The sequence below is a fragment of the Mus musculus genome, chromosome 13 (genome assembly GCF_000001635.26).
Source record: "Mus musculus strain C57BL/6J chromosome 13, GRCm38.p6 C57BL/6J".
Lineage (NCBI taxonomy): Eukaryota > Metazoa > Chordata > Mammalia > Rodentia > Muridae > Mus > Mus musculus.
Genome location: NC_000079.6, coordinates 9,639,265 through 9,665,439, shown reverse-complemented (window position 1 = coordinate 9,665,439; position 26,175 = coordinate 9,639,265). Strand labels below are relative to the sequence as shown.

Below are 26,175 nucleotides of genomic sequence, written 5' to 3'. Positions count from 1 at the left end.
CAGCCCTCTAAAGCAGCCTATCACCAGCTCTTTTAGGCTCCCAGCTCTGCTGCTGCAGGAGTTTGAGTGGGAGCAGGAAGCACTCTCAGCCTTCCCACTTTCTGGTTCTTGGGCTCAAGCTCAATATGGAACCTGGTCAATGTGTGTGAGCAGGGTGATACTCGCAGAGGCTATACAAGTGCTGAAATATTCTGAGTTATTCTGATATGAGAGACTGTTATTGCCAGACTAGATGTGTGCCTGAGCTGGACCCAGAGGATAAGACACATGGAGGACAGAGCCATCGAATCTATCTCCAGTCAAACAGCACGGTAAGGCAACATGTGAGCATGATTAGCAGTTCTGTCTCCCAGTACTGAGTTTGGAGACAACAGTAGAACAGCAGCAACTAATTCATATGATGAGCGTTTATTTGGTGGAAAGCTTGCCTAGTTGCTAGAAACATAAACCCAGTGCTTTACCATTGGAAACTCTATTAACCTTGTGACACTGGCTTTTAGGGCTGATTAAAATCCTGGTTTTCACAAGCTCTGGCACACAGATCTGCTTGGATGTAGGAACCAGAGTGCTGAAGGGTAGAAGGAACTATATGGATAAACCAGAAAGTTCCTGGTAGGAAGGGGGCACATGAAGAAGGGCATCAGATTCAGAACCAATCACATCAGCTTTCCCCTGCCTATCTAACAACTCTATCCTAGCTTGGGATGGGATGTACTTATAGACACACTATTGTTTTACAAGCATGAGACTAAGTATACTAGAAAATAATGCGAATTCTATTCAGCATCATCAATACGCATATATTATGCTGAAAGGGAGAATTACAGAGAGCATTAAGCAGGGTGTTGCCTGTGACTCCTACACCCCTCAGAGAAGTTTTGAAAGAGATTTCCAAGATGTGCTGACATTTCATTCCCTTGAAGCCCTGTAACACTGAAATATTGGTTCGAATGAACTCTATGATACATTGTTGTGTCTATGATATCAGTGATCAAATACATCTTCCAGATAATTTGTGTCAAATGGTATTATAGCATCTAAAGTATATGCCACTGTCCTGAAATACTAGGTACAACTCAGTCACCCACGATGTGTAGAACGTAAGATTTGCTGTCACTCCAGGGTTTACCAGGAAGGGTGGGATAGGGACTGGAGACCTTCTAACCATCACGGCTTTCTAAGGGGGCTATATCAACACAGCAAGTCCCCTGATGAGAAATGAATTTGGTTGGTGTAGTGGCTTGAATAATAAATGGCTCCCATAGACCCACAGGGAATGGTACTAAGAGATTTGGCCTTGATGGAGGAAGTGTGTCACTGGAGGGTGGTCTTAGAGGCCTCAAAATCAAGCCAGACCTAATGGCTCATTGTTTCTTCCTGTTGCCTACAGATCCAGATGTAAAACTCTTAGCTACCTCCCGAGTACCATGTCTGCCTGTGTGCCTCTATGCTTTCTGTTATGACAATAATGGACTAAGATTCTGAATCGTAAGCCAGGCCCAATGAAATGTTTTCCTTTATCAATGTTGCTGTGGTCATGGTGCCTCTTCACAGCAATAAACCCCTAACTAAGGCTTGCATTTGGCAGTGTGGAGACAGTTTTGTCTGATGTGGGCTTCTCAGTGGCAGGCAGCCTAGAGAACATGTGGGTTGGTGAGGAGAAGACTCTAAGGGCTGCAGCTGGAGAGCAGAGGAGTCTGTGACTGAACAGCTCCCAGAAGTCCTCAATCCAACAGAACCAAATCCCCTGATTCATCAATCCCTCCTTCCTGGGCCTCTGCAAAACAAATGAATTGGAGGCCCTGCCTGACCACATCAGGGTCAGACTCAGCTCAGGAGCCACATAGTAGGCAATCCTAGTAATGCTTCGGATAAAATCCCAGAGGGAGGCCCCTCAGCCTTCATCTTGAGGGAGATGATAAAGGCAACAAAACTGAGGCTGCGGATAAAATTTAGAGCCACATAGGTACAAAATGAGGTCAGCCCTGGTCCCTTGTCAAGTATCAAGAGTCTTTTACTGTCTTTTGCACTTCTGCCATCCATCCACAGTCAACTCTGACGACTCGAGTTTTTGTCCTAGTGATGCTTAGAATAAAAACACAGAGGGAGTTTTGGGGTGCTAAGCAGAGAACTCAGAGCCTTAACAATCAGATTCAGGATTATTACAAAACATCTGTCCAGCATAGGAGACGCCAATTCTAAAGCTTAGCACCAAAAAAAAAAAAAAAAAAAAAAAGTAAATAAATCTACTTGTGCTATTTAGGTTCAATAAGTGGCAGTAAGTCTGAGCCTATGATTGGAAACGCTTTAGAACAATCAGACTAAGATCTGAAAACTACTCAAAGCTACTCCTGCATGTGCTTCCCTGGTTGCGGCCTAAGACTGAGATTGGTCACATCAGGCTCTCTGCCAGGAGGGTGTTTGGTGCCCTTATTGAGTTTGTCTGTCATGAGAGTGAACAAACCTACACTAAAAAGCATAGTCCGTTTTCATTGTGAAACACACATGAAGGTGCTAACAAGTCTGGGGCTGCCATGAGCAGAGTCTGATGACTTGCTCTAGCCTTCCTCCTTTCCCAAGCACAGCAGCAATCAGCTCCTGGGTGGAGCTGCTTGTGAAAGGCGTTTATAAATGCACTGAATGGGCTCAGCAGCAGACAGAGATTCCACCTCTGGGAGGATAGTAACTAACATCCCCATCCCTGGGCCACCTTGTGCAGGGAACTGTGGCTTCGGCATTGGCTCAATTGAAGCGTTTCTTACCTGACACACATACCAGTAAGCCCAACCAAAACAATGGTTACTTTTCCCATGAAAGTATAACACCTCTTACTACCAAGGATCAGTGGAAGGCATGTGTGTTTTGCTTGTTGTTTTAATTTGTGAAAACACAATAAGAGAACTAAAATAAACTTCACACCTATATAACTGCAGAAAAATAACAACCTGGCTTCCTGGAAACACTATTCAGGCGAAAACTCTCTGGCTTCCAGTCATCTGAGATGTCCTAACAGGACAGTTCTTTCCTGCATTGCCCTTAGCACTGAGGAAGGCTTACCTTGAAGAGACACTCCACCCAGCCAAGTGCCTTGTAATCTTAGGGGAATTCCTCCACATCCTGTGATTAGTAACTAGGCTCCTGACACCATCAGAACAGACAATGCCTTCCCGTCCTCTTACCATTCTGTGACACTTTTGTGGGCTCTGATGACTGAAGTCTCTATGTCTATTGGGTGGTACCTCATGCCTCGCAGTTCCATGGCTTCATCCAGTGCCCCCACTACATAGAGGGCATCATGGCGCTCTATTGGAAAAGAAACCAAGAACCAGTCAAGATCTTTGCTTTATTCTATTTTCTTTAGAGTGACATTAACACGGAAAGGGATCTAGGAATGGTTGGCTCCTTCCTCCTGGGGAATGTCAGCTGCCTCAGGCTCATTCATTTATTTTTATCCTCCAGAGGCAGGATATGTAATCTCTTTTTTATGTTTTATTTTTTGCTTGCTTTTTCTTCTTAGGCGTGTGTGTGTGTGTGTGTGTGTGTGTGTGTGTGTGTGTGTGTGTGTGTTTGCACACACGTGCACACATGTGGAGGCCACAGGTCAATGTCAGGTGTTTTCCTCTAACACTCTGCACATCATTTTATGAGACATGATCCTCTCACTGAATTTGGGGCCCAGTATTTCAGTAATTCAGCTCGGCTGGCTAGCAAGCCTCAGAGATCCTTCCCAGCATCCCAGTTACTGGTAATAAGGCCACACTAGGCTTTTCTTAGATATTCTATATAAATATATATAAATTATATAAAATAATAAGTTGTATTATGATGCTTTCACATTGGTATACAACATGCCTCTCCATCACCCTCCTAAGCCTTTTCACTTTTTATCCTAGCCTGCCTAATTTCTGACTTTTTCCACTGGGAAGCAGCCAATCTTCTTTTGGACCAGCTTCTACCATAAGACATAAGATCACATCAGTGATCAAAAGACTTAACAATGGAGCTAACACCACCAGTCAGCACTTAAAAGTCTGAGCTTTGTGGGGTTGAGCTCCTTCACAAGTCCCTCAGCTGTTCTCCATCTCCTACCCTGGGGCAGGGTCTCTTACTTAAACACAAAGCTTGGTAAATGGACTAGTTTCCTAGTCTGATTCCTGTGAGCCGGGATTTCAGGAAGGCTACCAAGCCTACCTAACACTTATGCTGATTCTGGAGGTCAAACTCTTGTTTTCATTTGCTGAGTCATCCCCCCAGGTCCTGCAAGACTTTATCTTGTAAGAAAACCTGATAATAATGAAAATGTGGTCAGCCCTATCTTTGCTTAAAAATAAGGATTCTATCCTTAGTTTTAACTGGGTAATAAGTATTTCAGGGGAAAAATTGGAATTAACAAATACCATGAAGTAAAAGCACATAAGCCTTTCCTAATCTAAGCACATAAGCAAGATGGAGACCTCTACTTACAACAGAGCTTTGTTTTCTTGCTCTGAGTGTGGGCTCATGCAATCATCCGGAGACCAGTGAGGTGAAGACAGCAACCACACTTGGCTGCTTTGTTCCCTAGGGTTTTCCTTGAGGGTTGTTGTAAACTGATATCCTCTTTTACAACTTTGAACTTTACATCCTTGTTTAAAAGAGCCTATGACCATCCATCATGAAAGTGCCACACTAGCATGCTCTCTCCCCTAAATGCAGGACTCAGGTTAGCAGGTGTGTTAGGTGATTTAGGAAGCCTCATCATCAAAGTTACAATCTCATCTGTCAAGGATTTTGGTCTCCCCATGACTCTAGAAGTATATGGTAAAGCAGAGAGGTGAGGAGAGACTATGAGGCAATCAGAAGTGAATACTCAGGACAGTTTTTTATTTTCTCCGTGTTGTGGGTTCACCTGCTCATGTGTCAGCATAGGGTATCTTCCCTCAGTTGTTCTCTTTACTTTGTGAGACAGGCTCTCTCGTTGAACCTCAAGCTCACCAATTTGGTTAGGTTGGCTGGCCTGTGAGCTCCAGGAATCCACCTATTTTGCCTTCCTTGTCCTGGAATTACAGGGGTGTATGTGGTTGTATCTGGCATTTTACTTGAGTGCTGGAGATTTGAACTCAGGTCCTCCTTCTTGCATAGTAAATACTTTACCAAATGAACTATCTCCCCAGGTATCTGAATATATATTGAAAATTTGTTTTTTTTTTGTGACATGTGACCCTCAGGCATGTACTCTGCCACTGAGCCACCCCAAAGGCTTGTGAGTATGTTTTGGTGTCTTGGCTTCAAGAAATGCCCCAATGTGACTCTATGTGGAGCCACAGGAAGGTTAGCAACAGAGTATACTACTGCTAGACACAGCTGTGTCCTAAGCAGTGAGAGCAAGAAGGCCCAGTTGTTGGCCATCAGGGCCCAGAGACTCAGACTCCCTTCCAAATGTCACAGGAGTGGTGCTGGTAGAGACAGCATGCAACCCCTGGAATTTATGAGGACACTAAGCACACGTCACCATAGGGAGTGCTGGGCTCGTGTTTAGCTTTACCTTTGCTCTTGGTTCTCAGGAAGGCAAAGGAAGGCACAGTTCTGTCCACTACATTTATATCTTACCTGCCTGTGTGTACATGGTCATGTGTATTTGGTTTTATAGGTGTGTGCACATTTATGTATATGTGTGGAAGCCAGAAATCAGCATCAGATATTTTCCTTGGTTGCTAGTCACCTTGTTTGCTGAGAAAGGGCCTTTCACTGAACTTAGAACCAATCTGTCTAGGTTGGTTGTCTAGATGGCCCAGGGAGCTAACTTCTAGTGCTAAGATCTTAAGAAGCATATAGTGAATTCTGGGGATTAAACTCAGGTCTTATGTTTACATGGTAAATACTTTACCCAGTCCCTACTTGTCTCTTTTTCAAGGTCAGGCACTTTCAGATGAGTAAGGGCAAGCAGAGGTCCTGGTGTGGCTCTCAACCTCAAAGCCATTTTCAGTGTCAGTCAAATTCAACTTCTGTCCAATGTGCAGCATCATCCAGCCTGGACTTACCTCCATTTGCATCTGTGAGCTCAGTTCTCCGAAGAAAGCCCAGGTAGCCAGTTCGGGCCCAGATAGTCTGGGTGTCTCCAAAACTTAACCGGGAGTTGAAATGATCAGACTGAAGAGATTCGTCTCCATAAATGGTAAAATAGCCACTGGCATTGTGGGCACTGTGAACCCAGATCTATGGACAGAATGAAACATTATTGTGCATGAGCTACTTTGTCCACTCAGCCTTCTCTGGGGAAGAGAAGCTAACTCTCTACTACACAGCAACCTGTTTTCCACAATGACTAAGGCTTCCTTGGTTCAGTTCAAATACAAGACAATGGTGGTTTCGACCAGCTGTCTGGGTTGGTGGGGGTAGAGACAAGGAGTATACTCACAAACTTCTCTATAATAAAAGTACTATGTAAAAATAAGCCACACAACCAAATAAGCCATTCTTAATCTGAAAATTTCATTAAAGCAGATTACAGGAAGATTTTAAAAGGGAACCAAGTCATATGAGTTTTCTTATAGTTTTTCAAATGTGATGGTCATTTCTAAGAGCAACTAGGAAAATGCTCAAAGCCTTAAGACTTTGCCTTCCCTTTCCCTTGACTAGCATACCGTTTGAAGTGGACTATGATCAAATAACACAAAGTACAGTGAAGGGGCAAAGTCAATAAAAAAGTCAGGCAGGTGAATGTGGGGTCTGCAGAACTGTTAGGCTGACATAGGTGCAAAGCAATAGCTATGGATGATGTGGAACCACATGAAAGGCCCACGTAAATATGGAGCCAACACAATTCCAAAGACATCTGCACAATGCATGTAGTGATGTTGATACACAGGGCCAGACCCATGAGGAGGGCTTTCAGGTTATACTGTTTCCAGCACAAGCATTCTGAGATTGGATATTTTGTTGTTTTACTAACATTGAAATAGCTGAGTACCTTGAAGTGAAAGTTTCATCTGTACCGTTTACCACTGTATTCCAAGACCCCAGATTAGTACCTGGATCCTAGCAGACATTTACTAAGCATTTGCTGAAATAATTAAAAAATAACACACAGATAGAAGGACAATATCAGATGAGATGACAACTGTTTTCTCTTCTCCAGTATACAATATTTCCTTGCTAAGACAATTGTGACAAATTAAATTGGCTGTCACCTTGGCATGATCTAGAATTACTTTGGAGAGAAGTCCCTGGACACATCTGTGAGGGATTTTTCTGATTAGGTTAACTGAGGTAGGAAGAACCACCTGAATGTGGGTAGTTCCACTCTTTAGGCTTCATTCTAGACTACAAAAAAAGAGGGCTAGCTGAAAACCATCATTCCCACTACACTTAAAACTGTAGATATAATGTGACAGAACCTAAATTTTCTCACCATACACAGAAAAGGTAATTTTATAAGGTGATAGGTGTATTGATTACCTTGAATGTAAGTCATTTTACAATGTATAAAACTACTAATACATCTAAAATATTATGTGCCCACCTTGACTTATATACTTTGTTTGCCAATTATGGTTCAATCAAGTTGGAGTAAATATATATCTATATCTATCTATCTATCTCTATCTCTATCTATCTATCTATCTATCTATCTATCTATATTCAACTTCCTAATACTATCTATCTATCTATCTATCTATCTATCTATCTATCTATCTATCTATCTATATTCAACTTCCTAATATCTCAATTCCTGGTTGCCTCAGGAGGGGACAGGAACCCTGAATGTAGTAACACTTGTTTAACCTAGTTCATATTTTATATAATCACAAGATGAAACAAGGGTTACAAAGTAGCCTGACAAGAAGGGAATGTGGAGAGTAAGTAGAAATGGTTAGGATCTGATCATGTGTCTGCACACATGCTCTGTGGGAAGTGCTCCGGGTGAGCTGTTACTGTTCTGCTGCAGGTGACACGTAGGGTACAGGATGCAGAGATGATCACACACCAGGACCCTAAGCTGGACAGCCAAGGCATAGGCACAATAACTGGAAGGAAAGGCTAGACTTGGGCCGTGTCATTTGCTCATTCCCTCTACCACGTCTTATCAATGGAGAGAAGAAGAGAAAGGACAAAGTGTGACACTTGACCTCACCAAATGGGCGCATCAGCACTGCTGATGTCAGTTCTGAAACACTTAGGCTTGGAAGCATGGTGAGCTATTTCCCTCCAGTCATACCTTGCCAACAGCACGATGGGACTAAATGACAGGGTGTGGATGGCATCACAAGTGACATAAAGCACCACTCTTCTCTTTGATCTAAAACACACATCTATTCACCACTTTTATAATCTTGGGCTTTTGAGTTTCATGGCCGTTGTGGTAGGTGGAACTCTGTTCACTCTGTAGGTTTCAATAATTTCCCGATGAAGGAGTTCTTAGAAACAGAGCTCATGAGAACACTCTCCAGAGTGACTCTGTAGAGGTCAGACTTGCAGTGCTCGTGGACTCTGATGACTCTGTGTCCCCTGTGTCCTTAGGGGAATGCCACTCTGTAATACCGAGCTTTCCTTTGTGTCCTTAGGGGAATGCCACTCTGTAATACCGAGCTTTCCGGTGATCACTGAATCTGGAAAGCACAACTCTAGCTCCTCCCTGGACACCATGACTTGCCTCATGTGAGCGGCATGAGCTGTGGATGATAGCAGGTGCCAAAGCAAAAACAGACTCAGAGGACAGAGCTCCCAGAAGGAGGTCTGTGTGACTCACCTCTCCAAGGTGGGAGTCCCCCAGTGGGCCTTTTGTTTCTGGATTGGCAATAATGATCCGGACCCCAGGAAGTATCTGTTTGAGAAAAAGGAGGAGACAATTTCTGATGGTGGCTAAAAAGGCAGGTAGGCATCAGACACTCTCCTCTGGCAATCTTGCCCCAGTGCCAAGTGGCCATTTCCTTTCCGAAGACCACTTGGAGAGCATCATGGCATAAAGTTAAGTGTGTGCCAATACCAAAGAGTGTTCTCGCTACCACTGCTCTACAAGTCTACAATCTGGGGCAGAGGGACTTTAAAATACAGAAATCTGATTGTCAATCATATCTCAAAGCCAATAAATGCCCAGATCTGACCATTTAAAAGGGAATTCTGAAACAAAGCCCATGTTAAATGATGTAACATTTTACCCAGTCTGATGTGTAAAATAGGAATTTGCTCACACTGATTTAACAGCATGGGATATAGAAACTAAGGAAAGAGGCAGGGCCAGAATCAACCTGAACTTAAGGAATTGCAGAGATGTGTGGGGGCTAAATGGAACCAATCTCCAAATGATTCTTGGCAAATGATTCAACAGAGGATGTTTTTGTGGTTGGTAGAAGTAAAAGTGGATGGGTTCTGATTAGAACACCTGTCCTGCTATTTTCTCCTCTCCACTATATTTGCATTCCTACTGGTGAACCACTTATAAAACGACACTGATATTAAGTCCTTCCTCCCAATGTACATTCAACCTACCCATAGTTTACTGTATCACATTGCAAAGAGCTCAAAGGTCCACTCTAAAATCTCAAGTTTTCTGACCTGAGGCAGGCCATATTTAACATTTAGTAGTCAAGTTGAAGTGAGACACTCTCTGGTAGAAACTCATGTCATCTTGGAGCAGTCAAATTGCATCTGAAGGGTGATGCCCTGGTGTTTGTACCTAAAAATTCCTGCAATTGTGTTGGGGTGGTGGTTACTGCCTTCCTACCCCAAGAACCACTTTATTAAGGGATAGGACTTGTAGTTATGGATATACAGACTCTACAAGGCCCACAGCAACATATGTCCAGGACCTAGGGAGATGACTCAGTATGAGTGTTTGCCCTGCAAGCATGAGGGTATGAGTTTAAATCCCCAGCACCCACACAAAAAGCTATACATGGCTGTGCATGCTTGTGACCCCAGAATTGGGGAAGAGAGGCAGGTGGATCACAACAGCCCTCTGGTTAATCAACTGAGTCAAAAATGTGGTAGATTCTACTTAAGTGAAGAGCATGTCTGAAGGCAATATGCAGAGAGTGAGTTATAGAGGAAGGAATCCAGTATTTTGCTCTGTCTGCTGCATGTGTGCATGTGCATGTGAATATGGGAATGCATACTACATATACATCCATACATTAAATAACTTAAAAATAGAACTACATCAAATGAAGACTGATTTACCATTTGGGCCAAAGAGTAAAACAGCATGTAAGTTTAGTTCTGTCTTCACAGAACAATTCTGTAACAATGTGACAGAAACTAAACTCCTAGCTGATCACTGAGAACCATTATCCACATAGTTCTTTAGTGTACTGTCCTGATTTGAAACTAGACCACTAGGATAACAAGAATCAATAGAACAGTTCACAACCTTTGCTTCTTAGGTATGAACAGGTGAGTAAATAGTAGCCAATGGTATTTAAGTATAAGACAGTATGAGAACCTTCTCAAGGTTCTGAAAGTCTTTTCTCTCCCGAGGGCTAGAACAAGGGACTAATAATTGAACTGAAACAGTCACATTAAACCCTTTGCAATCCCTCAGAACAGATCCCATAGAGAGATACATAGCATTCAGGCTTCTAGTGGCTCCAACCCAACATAGCTTTGTTACTTAAAAAAAAAAAGTTCAAAATACTATTATTGACTTTCTGTACTCATAGGCCAACCTCCTGAAACAGCATTGTCCAGACAGCTTTTTTTCCGGACTACTACATAGTCTCTAGGATCACATTTCTTCACACGTTAGAGCCTATTCATCCTTACTCACCTTTATGCTTGGGATGAGACACCTTTAATACTTACTTTTCCAGACTCCATCAGAGGTAAGCTGTGAGGAGATCCCCTTTCTACCAACCGGACTCTGTAGGCAGAAACACACACTACTCAGTGGGCTTTTTGGATCACACTACTGTCTTTGGCCACATGGCTTGGGCTTAGCAGGCTATTTAATTGTTAGTATTATTCTATGGCAAAGGCGGAAGTTCCACAGTTCCACAGAGGTCTACTGATAGCAGAGGCAATAATGCCCTGACAAGGACAAATGGTAAGAAAACATCAGTAAAGGCCACAGGGAAAAGATATGGAGCCACATTTGCTCCATCTACAAGACGACTGGAAAGTTGCCTCTGTACTCAAAGTAGAAGGACGGGTATTAAATGGCATCCGTAACCATGAGGAGGCCCAGGTGTGACCTCTAGGCCTATATCTGGTAGAGTTATTTTTGATTGTAGACAACATGCTGAGGAAGGCAGAGTCTCTGGGCTGAGTAGCCACAGCTGGCCTGCTAAACTAAGAGTGCCTGAGCTGAGAAACAGTGAAAATCCTCTCCAGAAGGAAAATGGTCTGGGTCTAATGCATAGTTAATGGTAAGCTGGTCTGGAGAAGTGCTGAGAAGACCTTGGCTGACCATGGTCTGAGCTGGCTCACTGTCCTTCCTGGGGCTTCATTGGTCAGGCTTTGTAATGTTTACTGCTCATTTTCCTTCCTTGCCAGTTAAACAAGGATTAGATGCTATTCACTTACCTACAAGGCAATTGTGTGTGTGTGTGTGTGTGTGTGTGTGTGTGTGTGTGTAGGAGTGGGATGGAGGTCAGAGGTCAACACTCTCTACTTTGTATTTTTCAGACAGACAACTCCCCTGGCTTGGAACTTGCTAAGTAGGTATGCCTAGCTGGCAAGAAAGCTCCAGAGATCTACTGTCCCTGGTTTCTCAGAGCTGATATAAACATGTGTCATCATGCCCAACTTTTTGACAATTTTTATTCACACAATACAAAGACAAAGTGAGTGTTGGCAAGCACTTGAACAGAAAACACAGGGTTGGCCTGTACCTGAGGGCAGGGGGGAGAAAAGAGCTGTAAGCAGGTTTGAGGTTAGGGCAATATCACATTATAAGAAATCTTCCCTTTCTAAGCTTTACCTCCATATTCCTCTAAGGCACAGAATACATAAGGTCTCCAATCCTAAACACCTAATAAAGACTTTTCAAGGGCCATGGGAGGGGGAAAAAGCAGAAGAGGCATTGGGGCACACATCAAAGGGCTAATTTTCTGAACATATGGAGGAATCGCACAACTACAAACAAGGCGATCTGACATCATTGTCAACATTAGTATTCTATGAAATGACTCTGAACTGAGTTAAGACCTAGGGAAGGCATGAGCTTTGTACAACATCCTCACCCTGAGAACACTTCCTGACACTGCCAGACGACTGTGCAAGGTTAATGAACTAAGAACATCATGTGTTCATCCAGGGCCTCTATTGCAATCTGAGTTCCAGAGGTTGGTGGCAATTACTAATGCCTACTTCCTTTAGAACTGATTTCTACACTTCAACCCTTGCTATATGACCAAGGAGAGGTGAGCCAGCCTGTGACCAAGGAGAGGTGAGCCAGCCTGTGACCAAGGAGAGGTGAGCCAGCCTGTGACCAAGGAGAGGTGAGCCAGCCTGTGAATGGGAACGAGCTCCAGATTCAGACTTTGGCTGAGGTCTGTTTAAGAGGAGCTCAGCCTCCTCACCCATGCTGCATGGCTCCAACAGTAGCAGCCCCCTCCTTCCATGCATGGTTAGTTCATGGGGTATTTGAAGAGGGTGAGAAATGTGAACCATATATCTTTCATGAGCCACCAAGAAAAAGGTTTCGAAGCAAGCTCCATGGAAGATTGGGGCTCACCTCAGGAATGGAAAATCAAAATTCTTATCAAATTACCCATGGAGGAGATTCTACAAAAGGTGAATGAATGTTCTTCAGTTTTCTCCAAGGAAGACAGTTAACTTATTTTCAAGGATATTTCAGAATATAGTTTCAAATGCTGATTAATCAGAAAAATCATATTATATTATGATCCTGTGACCACATTCTTTTTTTAAAAGTACTTTATTTTTTAAATTTAATTTATTTTTTATTAGATATTTTCTTTATATACATTTCAAATGCTATCCTGAAAGCCCCCTATACCCTCCCCCAATCCTGCTCCCCTACCCACCCACTCCTGCTTCTTGGCCCTGGCATTCCCCTGTACTGGGGCATATAAAGTTTGCAATACCAAGGGGCCTCTCTTCCCATTGATGGACAACTAGGCCATCTTCTGCTACATATGCAGCTAGAGACATGAGCTCTGGGGGTACTGGTTAGTTCATATTGTTGTTCCACCTATAGGACTGCAGACCCCTTCAGCTCCTTGGGTACTTTCTCTAGCTCCTCCATTGGGGGCCCTGTGTTCCATCCAATAGATGACTGTGAGCACCCACTTCTGTATGAGGGGGAGGGGGAAAAAAGCTAATAATAAAGATTAAATATCTCATCTAATCTCAAGGCATCTGTCAGTCACTTCAGCCAGAGGAACAGTAAGACCCCAGGGAGCAGGTCAAGAATGGTACAAAATACAGAACAGTGTGACAGCCCATGTACAATTGTTAGGTCAGTCATCTGTCAGAGGTCCAGTAAAAATGAACATGCTGTACCCATGGCCCAGCTCCTATCTGGGAGCACCACAGGCCACAGAAAGTTCAAGACAGCAGACCCCAACTCTTCCCAGAAAATCCTGGAATGTACTTTGGAAAGTATTCAGGAACACTGGCATATAAAGTACAAATTCATGTTAGCATGTACACACACATACACAGAACACACCTGTGTATGCAACACACACATATATACACATATCCTTACACATATAGAAGTCCTCTTTGCTTCTAGCACCTTTTTACAACCATGGGCATATATATGTAGCTCATAGATAACATACTACCCATATGCTGTTACATTTTCAACACACAAGATCCTCTAACATACAATAAGCTTATGTGCACATGTTCAACACCCCTAAATCACACCACACACATGCACATGCAGAACTCATGCCACTCACATAATGCACACCAGGGTCCAAGCTAGCAAAGTCCCTGGACAAATAAATGTCTTTGATTTTACCCCTGCTTCTCCTTTCCCGCTGCTGACCAACATAACCCCACCGAGATGCCTTTCTCTCCGTCCACTGCTCTTGGGAACCTTGTTATCCAGCTATTCGCTAGGTTGCAATTAATCTAAAAATCCATGCTTTTCTTTCATTCTTTCCTTCCTGCCTTCCTCCCAGGGTTGTTCTCATGAAGCCCAGGCTAACATCAAACTTGTTATGTACCTGATTTTCTGGTCTCCCTACATCTGGCTCCCCAGTTCTGGGATCACTGGTGTGTGGCTCTATCTCCAGTTTACACAGTGCTAGGGATGGAACACAGAGTATCTTACCTGTTAAGCTAAGCAAATGCTCTAACTGATCTACATCCACAGCCCTAGAATTCATACTGCTCTAGCTGCACCCTTTAATCATGATTTCAGGTTACACTCCATGATGGAGGCAAACAAATCTTCACACTAATACTGGGTTAAGATTTGGCAATCCACTAAAACTGTCTTGAAATGTCTGAGAGATGTTTTTCTTTTCTACCTAAAGATGAAACAATTCAAGTGCTTAAGAAAAGATCAAACTGAAAGAGATCAAGTAACTATGAATTCATTTTCAATAAATACACAGTAAATAATACCTTTAAAAATTAATAACAATTCTCAAATAGCCCCTGAACATTTTCTCTTGTATATGTGGGAACTAAATTTATTCCAGAATATGTATCCTCATTATGAGGCAGAAATGTTCTCCATGGCAACCTGGCTACAAACAGATTGCCAAATCCCTAACATTAGGGCTAGAAGAATAAAATGGGTATTAAAGACAGAGGCATAACAAACACCAAGCAGAAGTGGCTAATGCATCTATTTAATTCCTTGCTACTAAAGGCTGGGCATACTGAGATCTTGATCTTAATCTCTGAGCTAGCTCACACCTATTTGTCCTCTTTCCTTCTTTCTCTCACAGTGAATACAGAGCATACTGACAAACTAAGCTTCCCCAGGTTAATTAAGTGATAATTACTTCCAAGTGAATGTCCCATTAAATCAATTGGTAAAGTAAGTAATCCTTATGGCAGATCCTCACATAGGTGTAATGAGAAAACTACTACCCTACCTTCACAGGAACACTAGAAGAATGAGAGGATCAACATTGTCAGAACTCTCCTGCCTCACTGCCTTCCAGGTGTTGGCCTTGCATCTTCTCTAAGGGAAGCACATTAGGGTGCTATGGACTGATATACTAGGCCTCTGTAGGGAAAACTTATATTACCGTAGAAATCTTCACCCTCTCTCTGTACAGCAAGGGTCCCTGAAAGTTTCAAGGTACCCCAAGAGCCTCAGAGTTCTTTGTTCCTTTGGCTATTACAGATACCTGCAAAGACTCATTTTATTGTGCCCATGCTAAGAATAGGGAAATTGAAACCCCAGAGCTAACACCTTGTTCCAGGGTACATAGCAGGGCAATCTTGACTCAGACCTGTCTGAACCTTGAACCCTTATGTCACAGGAGTTGCAATACAAGGTATATTTTACATTTGTCAGTCAAGGTCAAAAGTAATGCTGAAGATGTAAAACCTGGATATGATTTTCTTCTGGGAAAAAGTGGCTTTAGTATGGAGAATGCAGTATTTGAGTTGAGAATGACAGACTTGGCTTCTCAGATGGGATGAGGGAAAAACCTATTGGGAAACATCTACCATAGGAGGATCCAGAGGATGCAGATGGGGCTGTCAGTGTGTCTGGATACCAGGAAGGTGACATCCACCGACAAGTGAATGAAGGATGAAAATGATACTGAGATTCTATGCAGCAGGCCAAGGAAAAGGGGGCTAGGCAGATGAAGTGAGGTGTGTAGAACAGATTTCTACAGAAGGCCAAACAAGCAGGAACAATGTAAACACCTATCATCTTGAAAAATAAAGTGGAGGAGGGTTTGAGTCAACTTGAGTGTCTCAAGCACTCACCCATATCCTGCGGTGGAAATTTACGGAGAGTGAGTTGCAGAGTCTTGGAGTGAAAGAAGTATCTCTCAGCCCCACGCTGTGGGGAAGAGCTGCTGGGGCAGAGAAAGAGAAGCAGGTGTCTACCACACAGAGCAGACTGAAAATGCCTGAAGCAGACCTGGGTGAAGGAGGTGGAGGGGTAAGATCCGAGGAGATACTCTGGTGGCTCAGTTTTTCTCTACTATATAAGAGAACTGAGCAAGTTATTTCAGGGAAACAGCACTGCATCATATCCAAGCTCTAAGATGGTACCTGGGCCAGTCCCAGTAATGCCAAGTGTTTGCTTTGGTAGTTCTGGTATCTTGTTAATCACAGCTGATTCTTCAGCCCCAGCTAACCAGAACTACAGAATCTTCACAATCAAAACAGCAATGGCCCTGAAAAGAGTCTTTAATTTTCCCTCTGAAATTTCACAAATCAGAGCTCCATCTTCTGCAGTGTTCTCAACATTATCTTCCAAGCCCCTACACAACATCGACAGAGCTCTTACTACCGAATGGGTCTTCTGGCGCAAAGTTCCACAGTCCTTCCACACCCTGCACGCACGCTGATGGGAAGCCTGGTGACTGCAGACGCAGCCCCACGCTAAGGCCGTCCCTGCAGCAGAAGCTGTGGCCTCGCACTCCATCAAGGGCAAGAGCGCTCATGGTCATCACAACTGATGACACGATCCAGTCACGTTTAATGACACACGACCCTGGAGCAAGTTCCAGAACACAACTCACTGTCACATCTCTCTCCAATTATTTTAATGTGCAAAGCATCCTAGGCTGGGAAGACTATTACTTGAAATTAGGACACAGCATCATTCAGGGGCATTAGTTAAGATTACAGAATTGAATGATTGCAAAGGACTCATCTTTGACCCAGGCCTCTTGCTCTTTCCAGCAGTCCAGGACTGTTGTGATGGTGACTACGAATCACTCACCACTATACACCATGCAGATCCTCACTTCATAGCAGTTCCCTCACACCCTGCCCATGTAGTATGAAGATTTGTCACGATGAAGACAAATGATAGGTAAAAGATTAACAGGTGAAGATAGTTCTTAAGACTGTCTTTTTCTGAGAAGAAAAAAAAATCCCAAATCCAATTTTAGGCCTCCCCCCATTGCCCAACTATAACACAGGAGGGCATCCAACTGCAGTGCATTTCTGCTCTCTCTGGATTTGGAAGGATAGCCCAAGGGTCACTAGCACAGGCACTCTTTCAGTAAGGTATACAAACAAGACATTATCTTTCAGAAAGGTTTACAGTTAAGTGGCTTTGAATTCAGATGCAGAGCTCCCACTTGGAAACCCTCACGCCTCTGACCCTGGGGCAACGCATTTTGTCATTTTAGTGCTGTTTCTGAGTTAGAAAGTGCTCCAGATTGAACCCGAGCATCTAGAACCTGATTCTGTGGAGGAAAGTAGTGAGGGGACAGGCATTTTTATTGGTCCCCAGCCACCATGTAAGGGGCTTTATTGACACAGCCTCTAACATCTGTGATCAGGTGAGGGTCTAACACAGGCTCATAGCCATCTATGAGAGTGCTGCTGATATTTTAGCACCCATTCCATGAACTACAGGGCATGAGCAGAGTCCCTTACCTCTATGAACTACTTAGCAGCATATCACTTTTGATGGCAAATTGTACCAATCAGAGAAAGCTCCAGATATAGACCAATATTGGGTAAGGGTATATACACAGCTTTGTACGAGTAGGGAGTGATGACTACCCTGATCTCCTGGAGGTGGCATGTTCTATCTGGTCATCAAATTTGGACCCCCTGTCAGTCTGTACAGGGAATGGTTCCTGTCTCTGAAGAGTTTCAGCTGTTTCCTTGGTCAGGCAGGGTACAACTGCTTCCCATGTCCTCAGTCCCAACCACACAACCACTCTTTGACTATTTTTCCACATATTATAGTGTTGATACGTGAATAAACTTCTAGGAAACACAGGGTAAACAGCACACTACCTGACATATAGCAACACAAACCATTTCAATGGGGACAACTGATGTAAAATAACTTTTTTCTTCCCTCTTAGACATCTCAATAGATTCTTCTAGTTGAGGCAGGGCTTTCTCCAAAAGGACTTATGGTGTATGGCCCCTGCCTTGTCTTCCTGAGACATAATCCCTTTCAAAAGTCTGCTCAGTAGCTTTGCAGAAAAGGTAAGTTCACTTCAGCTTTAACTCTTTCATAAAAACAGCAACCATAAGGTGCAAATGTATACATCCCTTATGAAGAAATGTAGCTGGAATGCTGATGTATGGTGACATGAAAAATGGGACCTGAGATGGCCACAACTTTTAGACACCTCTCATCACACCATCAGTCTTGTACAACCAAGTTTTTATCTGTAAAGTTTTAGCCAGCTTTCCCAGGCATACACTTTCTCCATATAATGATAGTTTCAACAAGTAAACATGGCTACTTTCATCTTGGTTAACTTGAACACATACTAGCTGGATAACCAACAATAGAAGAAGGGGGGACAGAAGAGAGGAGAGAACCCATACCTGTCATGTCTCAGGGCTCTCATGTCAACATAGACAGTGGTGGGGTCAGGTCCTGATGTCCCCTGTGAACAACAACATAGCATGGTTAACCTGTTTGCATGGAAAGAAGCTGTGTCTATATACTCTACTAACTGGTAGGCATTTGGCTGGTAAAAACCATAAGCTGAACAAACAACCCCAAAGACTATGGTGCTAAGCCTATACCTCTCCAAGCAGCCACCTAACATCTAATTTGATCATCTAAATTCCCAAAGGAACACCTTAGGACCACACTGGTCAGTCACAAAGCTTTATCCCAGCCATCCATGTATAATAAGAATGAAGGGAGGAATATAACATGTTTTACTAGAAAAAGTTTGACTGCAAAAGTGGGTTGTCAGGATATGAAGTGTCTTTTGCTTAGAAATTTTCACTACATGCATTCAGAAAGGCTATTTTTAGACCTTAAGATACTGAAGCATAAGCATGACAGGAGCTGACAGATTGAGGGGGTAGATACAAGAGATAATTATTTTGTTCCTTTTAATCCCGCTTGTGCCTCTAGCCTCAGATGGTTATTTTTGTCTATGACATAAGTCAGGGAGGTTCTATGATTCTCTAAATCAACTAGCAATAAGTACTTTGAGCTTTAACATAGCAGTCCAGACAATCTCATCTTGGAATCATAAAGGTCTTCTAAAATATACTGGGCTGACTTCTGACCAAAGGCCTCTGCTCAGGGAAGGTATGTATTATTAAGATGACGTAACATTTTACATATGATAATGCAATATGATAAGAAGGTTGAAAAACATGGCAAACACAGCAGACTTGTAAGAGGGCTGGGGCAAATTACACCCTTCAGAATTTACTTAACTGTACTATATTTCTTTGAGAATCTCAATTGTGTACCAAAGTATGTTTAAATATAAGAATAGAAACAATAACAGCTTTGCTGGGTATGGTGGCTTATGGTTTTAATCCCAGTGCTCAGGAAGCAGGGGCAGATGCAAGTGGGTACTTTTGAGTTCCAGGCCAGCTAGGGCTACATTGTGAGACCCTGTCTAAAACAAAACAAATCACCACCTTTTTGTTACAACACTCAGGGATAGTGATGACTGACGTCCCACCACGGCGAGCAGGAAGAGGAAACACAGTCAAGCCACTGATGACAGTGACAGTGGCCTCCAGTGTTCTTTCCATCTTGTAATTATTCAATGCAGCTGTGCTTCAGAGAAGCAGATGGAGAAACTGCCTGGATGAAATGAGCAATGTGAGACTCATAACATCTGAGGTCAACTAAAGACCAGCAAGGCACAAAACGGGTGGTGAGAAGTAGGGATGGTGGGAAACGGAAGTAGACCCAGTCAGCTAGGGAACAGTGATCACACTCATGGCGACACACCTCTGGGTGGTGCTACTGTAGGTGGTACTGAGCCACAGGCCTACAGACCACCTATCAATCTCTTCACTACACTTCCAGCTTGTCTCAGTGCTGGAAGCTGGAATGGCAGGAGGTAGGAAGTGAGTGTATGCTGGTGTGATGAATAGAAAAGTCCCCTACCTGCTCGGCCAGTGTCCACAGCCTGTGGGGCTACAAGCAGCAAGAGGGTGGGGACAAGAAAGAAGGAGAATATACAAGCCAACAGACAGGAAGGACACAAACAGGAGAGACACACAGAGAACAATGCAGTAATTAAGCATGGGTGAAGAGAAGGGGAGGATGGGGTACGGAAGAATGCAGAAAGCAGGGAACAAAGTAAAAACAGGATCAAAACAATGTCAAATGTGGAGACCATTAAAATTAACCACTATACTGTTAAAGATGGAAAAAAACTGAAAAGATGTCAACATATCCACAGAGCACAAAAGAGAAATAGAGGATAGCCCATGGCATGTAAATTGTCAGAGAACCTTTATCAGTAGGTAGATAGTACATCTCAACAGTGACTTTAGGGTGCTTTTTGTTCTTTCTTTCCAATGGCACTTCAAAGAATATATTTCAACGGCTCAATTTAATGACTTTATCAAGTTTTTAAAAGACGTGTGTGCATCTGGGTCTGTTTCTGAATGTAGGCACTCACGGAGGACATAGGTGTCAGATCCCCCTGGAGTTACAGAAGGTGGTGGGCTGCCCAACATGGGTGCTGGGACTCAACTCAGGTCTTCTGCAAGAGCTATCTATGCTCTTAACCTCGAAGCCACTTCTTCAGCTCCTTCAGTAATTTTAAGTTCCTCACAACAGTGAAGAGAAGCCTTTACATCTGCAGTTACAGCATCTCATCCTAGCCATTAAGATCAGTAAGACCATTGCATACACTAGCAAGATTTTATTGAAAGGACGCAGATGTAGCTGTCTCTTGTGAGACTATGCCGGGGCCCAGCAAACACAGAAGTGGATGCTCACAGTCAGCTAATGGATGGATCATAGGGCTCCCAATGGAGGAGCTAGAGAAAGTAGCCAAGGAGCTAAAGGGATCTGCAACCCTATAGGTGGAACAACATTATGAGCTAACCAGTACCCCGGAGCTCTTGACTCTAGCTGCATATATATCAAAAGATGGCCTAGTCGGCCATCACTGGAAAGAGAGGCCCATTGGACTTGCAAACTTTATATGCCCCAGTACAGGGGAATACCAGGGCCAAAAAGGGGGAGTGGGTGGGCAGGGGAGTGGGGGTGGGTGGATATGGGGGACTTTTGGTATAGCAATGGAAATGTAAATGAGTTAAATACCTAATAAAAAATGGAAAAAAAAATCAGTAAGACAAAAGGATCGAAGGTGCATTTCTGAGGTATAAAGGTATCAAGTACCAGGCTCCTAAATTGTATACTTGCTTCTTCCTCTTTACACACTGAGTTTGACAGCAGCCTGGGCTACATAAAAGCCTGTCTCAAAAAGAAAAAAAAAAAAGGTCCATTTTTTTTTTTTTTTTTTTTAGGGAGATTTGGGGTGGGACTGACAAGTTTCAAAAGATAGTGCTGCCAAACTGGTAAATGGAATGATATTCAAGGGGCTAGCCAAAGACCATCTTGCCTGGTTTTGAAATGTTTTATTGGAACATGGGTCCATTTGCTCACACTCTTATTTTTCTTTTGAGCCGACCCTTCTGAAAACACCATAGCAACATTAAGCCTGACTTCCTCACTCTGGCTCAGTGAGTGCCTCCCTTCAGAGGGCTGGCAAGTAACATGTGAACACCCAGGCTGCCAAAGTCTGATAACTGTCAAACAAACAGACTTTGGGGTTTATGGACATGTGGAACCCTTCTTACTACTTCAGTGAAGCCTCATGAAATCAGTTTTACTTGGATGACTGAATGAGTATATAAGTTCAGAGCAAATGTCTGCATTGCATTGATGACCACTTCACTTGCATCAGGAATTGGGCGAAGTGCTTAGTCCTGCCACGCTGTGTGGGAATGACAGTACTTACTCATAGATGCCCTGTGTGTTGTTTAAATAAAGTAACCCATGCAATGTGTTGGAATGAATATCTCCCACATGGAACACACTGAATCAAACTTAGACATCTATTTGACATTCATGACTTATCCTTTAGCCAGGCTATGGGTAAAAAAGCACAGTCTGAAAACCAGGAACGTTTCTTGACTGCAATGAAGAACAAGTCAAATGATGGAGAATACAGGTCCCGTGATTTCAGACTGGAGTCTTAATTATCAATTATCTATCATTGTGACTACTGTATTTCTCTTTCTTTGTTAGTTTCAAGATTTAAGGTTGACTAGAACTTTACTATTAATTCTACAAAGTTATTTATAAACAAGCTTTTCACTCAGATAAATTACTCATCTTATCCTATGTAATATACCATCATCATTCATATTTAAGGTTTTTTCCCCTCTTAATAAGAAAACATCTTAAGTCTCCTTTGGAAGATGGAAGGACATTGTTTATCCTTCTCTTCCTTTAATGAAAAGAGGATGCAACTTTATGTGTCACATAGCTAATGCAGAGACAGTTTCTTTGCTTTAAATGTTAAAGTGATGGGAAAGTGTTCCCAAGACAGGTTAATAATAAACAATGACACTGTTTAATGGTATTGCAGAAAATGATGTTAAGCTGGGCACAGTGGTACATGCATTTAATCCCAGTATTTGGGAGGCAGAGGTAAGCAGATCTCTGAGCGTTAGAGGCCAGTTTGGTCTACAGAATGAATTCCAGGAGCCAGAGCTACATAGTGAGACCCTGTCTCAAACAAACAAATCAAACAAACAACAGAATCTAACACTTAAGTTAACTAAACCCTAAAGTAGTAATTCGATATTTCCAATATCTATTTTTATCATAAATTCAACAAATGAAAATTGTGTCATTTTAATAGCTCAAGATTCTGAGAAATGTCATTCCTATAGGTAACCAGTGGCTTATTATTCTTATAGGGTATTTTTGTTTTTGTTTTTTGTTTTTTTGTTTGGCTTTTATTCCATAGCTCTGTCAATTAGTAAAGTCCATTTAATCTATGTTTTTTTTTTCTCTTCATAAAAAACAATGACTAAACTTTATCCTTCATGTGTACGGGAGGATCCAACTAGAAGCTGCCCTAATCAAAGGGTTTGATAAATTTGTTAAAAATACTCCTCACTCTGTCTCTGTGTTTTCTTACAGAGCAAAGCTTGGATAGCCATTTTTCTCTTGTAAGTACAATTCACTTGTTGCAGATTCACACTGTGAGTTCATTTTGGAGGAAATTCTTATGTGCTATACGCTTTTTATATGGGACACTACACTCTGATCAAGAAAGTATTCATTTAATTGCTGTAGCTTCTGTTGAAATGCATAGGGCTAAGGTTAGATGACTCAAGTTCTCAGCATTTCTGTTCATACTCAGAAGTGACAGAATCGGGAGATGTGATGGTGTGTTGGCCCCTAGAGGGTCATTAGTGAAGCTATTCCTAGCACAGCTGCTTACAGAAGACATGAGAGGAAGTGTAGAGCAAGAAGAGGAAGAGGAAGGAAGGTCCTTGCCCCTATGGAGTCTGAAAGGTCTTGGAAGGGACCAGGACTAGGGCATAGCCTCTATCACACTGCAGATGAAGGTCAGCATGCAAAGGCATGATGACTCCACAAAGAGAAGGTGGTTCAACATGAGACTGACCAAGGGTGAAGAGTGATGTGAGGTTGGGCAGTGAAAACAGCTGGGGGCACAGATGAAGATGTTTGCAAAATAAAAACAAACCCCAAGTCTATTCTTCTAAAGCTTAACTTTTAGAATGGCATTCACTTATTTATGATTGGTGGGGGGGGGGGGGGATGAATGCAGTACCTTGGTACATGTGTAGAGGTCAGAGGACAACCTGTGGAGCGCTCTCCTTCCACCACTAGGTTTCTAGGTTGCTCTGACCATCATTCTCAATAGTAAGCACTTTTATACACTGAGATATTTCTCTGGCTCCTTTAAACTGTAAAAGGGCATGTTATCTGATATATTTGTATATGTGTGTATACAACTATAGATGTGCCCCTGTAGAGCAAGTATTGCTCCTCAGATACTGGCTTGGAATTTGCCAAGCACACTAGGGTGGCTGGTGGTTGAATCCCTAAGATTTTCCTCTTAGGTGCTAGGATTTCAAGTGTGTATACCAGACCTGGCCTCCTTTATAATGTGGGTTTAGGATTTGAACTCAGGGCCTTTAAAACTAAGTTATCACACCAGCCCTCTCAGATATGTTCTAAATGGTATCTACCTATGTTTGTTCAGCGCTAGAAAAAACTGCATGATTTCATCTTTGAGTATTTAAGGCACTGTTGAGGCCTTTTGGTCTGTAATTAAAAAATAAATTCCACATCTATAAGGTGCATAGAAGCCTACAAGGCCAGCAAACTCCTCTAAAAGTGACACCACTAATTTCACAAAACACTGTCCCTAAGGAATAGATATTTAAAGCCTAGACACACAGGGATGAGGCTCCCTTTCTAAGCTGCTTAATACTGTCTCAGAGAGATTAGATCTCCTCACTGTAACTAGCTGATTATCCAGAAACTCAGTGTGCTGAAGGGATGTAAGGATGGTGATCAGATATGGAAAAGACCACTAGTAAGAAATAGCCAACCAATCGACAGCTAACATTCCCACCGATACACCAATGTTTGTGAACACCAGTGATGCTGGTTCTCCTCAGAGAAGCCTCATCTTCTTCACCTTAACCATGTGGGCAGAAGGTAGGAAAATGTGAAGAATATCTTAGATTTTTATGTTTCCGCCTGCACACTGGTCTTCCTCACACCTTATTTCACACTGTGTCATGTTCTAGAGAAAATACCACAGGAAGCAATAAGGTTTTCTGCCTTCCAGACTATGTGTTCATGGCCCTGTTTGTTCAGCAGCTGTCACATAATTTCATAAAAAGTAACAGACACAAATGTCTCCAGTGACCATCCTTTCCCAAGGCTATCACTTTTCCAAAAGGCCATCGTGCTTGTGAATGTGGTACACGCTGCAAACGAGCACCTGCCCAAACACTTCTTTGATCACCCACCCTAAAGTCTGTGCCCAAGGCACTCTTCACCAACAAACGATAATCACATTTTCAGGGGAAGGGCCAGGTAGATCTATGCTTTGATTGTTTATCACACTGACAACGAGAAATATATAGAGGGTAAGAACTTTGTCACGGGCTAGTTTCTAGAGTAGAGGTAGGCAAGGGTATAGAACCACCATCTTCTGAGCTACAGAAGCTTTGCTGTGGGTGAGCTATGGGTCGCTGCCCCATAGCCTGCTGGGCAGGGATGCCAGAAATGGAGCATTTGTTGATACTTTTCAAAAAAATTAAAAAAAAAAACTTTTTCAAAATTAGAAGGATCTTTTGAAAATATAATTACATTTCAAGCTGGTCTCAACACAATACTGGCCAAGGATGGCCTTGGTCTCCATCCCACACCTACTCTTCTCAAGAGCTGGGTTACAGGGTAGCCACCATGTTTGCTTTATGTAGTGCAGGGCATAAAGCCCAGGGATTTGTTCATGCTATGCATGCCACTCTTTCCAGGCGCTACCTCCCCAGCTCCACAAAAGTTAATCCTGTAGCACATCTGGCCCAAAAGACCCTTGGCAAGAGGTTATAAACCCTAAACAGGACCAGTACTCCTATTGCTAACAGTAAATACAATGTAATAGCCATATTGATAAGATTAAAATAAATAAAATACATTATTGCTCCCCATTATGAAGATGAAGATAACATTTCACTTGCTCAATATTGTTACAACATATTTACCAGATAACCACTAGGTTCCAGTTGTACAAGAGTAAGGGATTTCCTCCTATTGCTTGGAACTTACATTATTTCATTGTAAATAGTTGTTTTAAATAAGTAGATAGAAAACATTAACTAGGTGTGTGCATATACATATACACAGTTAAACCTTGGAATTGAGATGTTAACTCTATGTTCTTAACTTCTCCTGGAGAAACATGAACAAAAGTCTATTCATCCCAGAGAGGACATCAACAAACGTTTAATGAACTGATTACAACATTCGCTTACTTTATCACAGAATTCATCTGGCATACGTAAAGGAGTGCAGGGGAGGCGTCACTTATAGAATGGATGCCTTAGGCAGCAGCGTCACCAGAAGCCGCCCCAGCATGGGTGATGACTTAGCAATGTAACATTCCCAGGAACTCCATACAACTTGCAGGCAGCTCTGCTGAGAAGCCTCCCCTTTCCAGCAATTTCTTATTGCTTATCTGTCCTGTGGGGGCTCATTTGTCAGACTTCTCAGGGCAAAGATCTACATGCTACTTTCATGCTTTGTAAGCCATCATAAAATATTGT

The 26,175-nt window shown here is 42.6% G+C and overlaps 1 protein-coding gene across 4 annotated transcripts in view; it reads right to left on the bottom strand.

Moving 5' to 3' along the window:
* Positions 1–26,175, bottom strand: part of Dip2c (disco interacting protein 2 homolog C) — a 392,422-nt gene that overhangs the window by 3,489 nt on the left and 362,758 nt on the right. For all 4 annotated transcript variants that reach the window (XM_006516473.2, XM_006516474.3, XM_006516475.4 and 1 more), the window contains 5 exons: positions 18,400–18,461; positions 10,780–10,837; positions 8,729–8,803; positions 6,021–6,195; positions 3,180–3,303 (listed from right to left, as the gene is read on the bottom strand). In XM_006516473.2, coding sequence (XP_006516536.1) covers positions 3,180–3,303; positions 6,021–6,195; positions 8,729–8,803; positions 10,780–10,837; positions 18,400–18,461 — 494 coding nt within the window. The remainder of the gene's footprint in view (positions 1–3,179; positions 3,304–6,020; positions 6,196–8,728; positions 8,804–10,779; positions 10,838–18,399; positions 18,462–26,175) is intronic.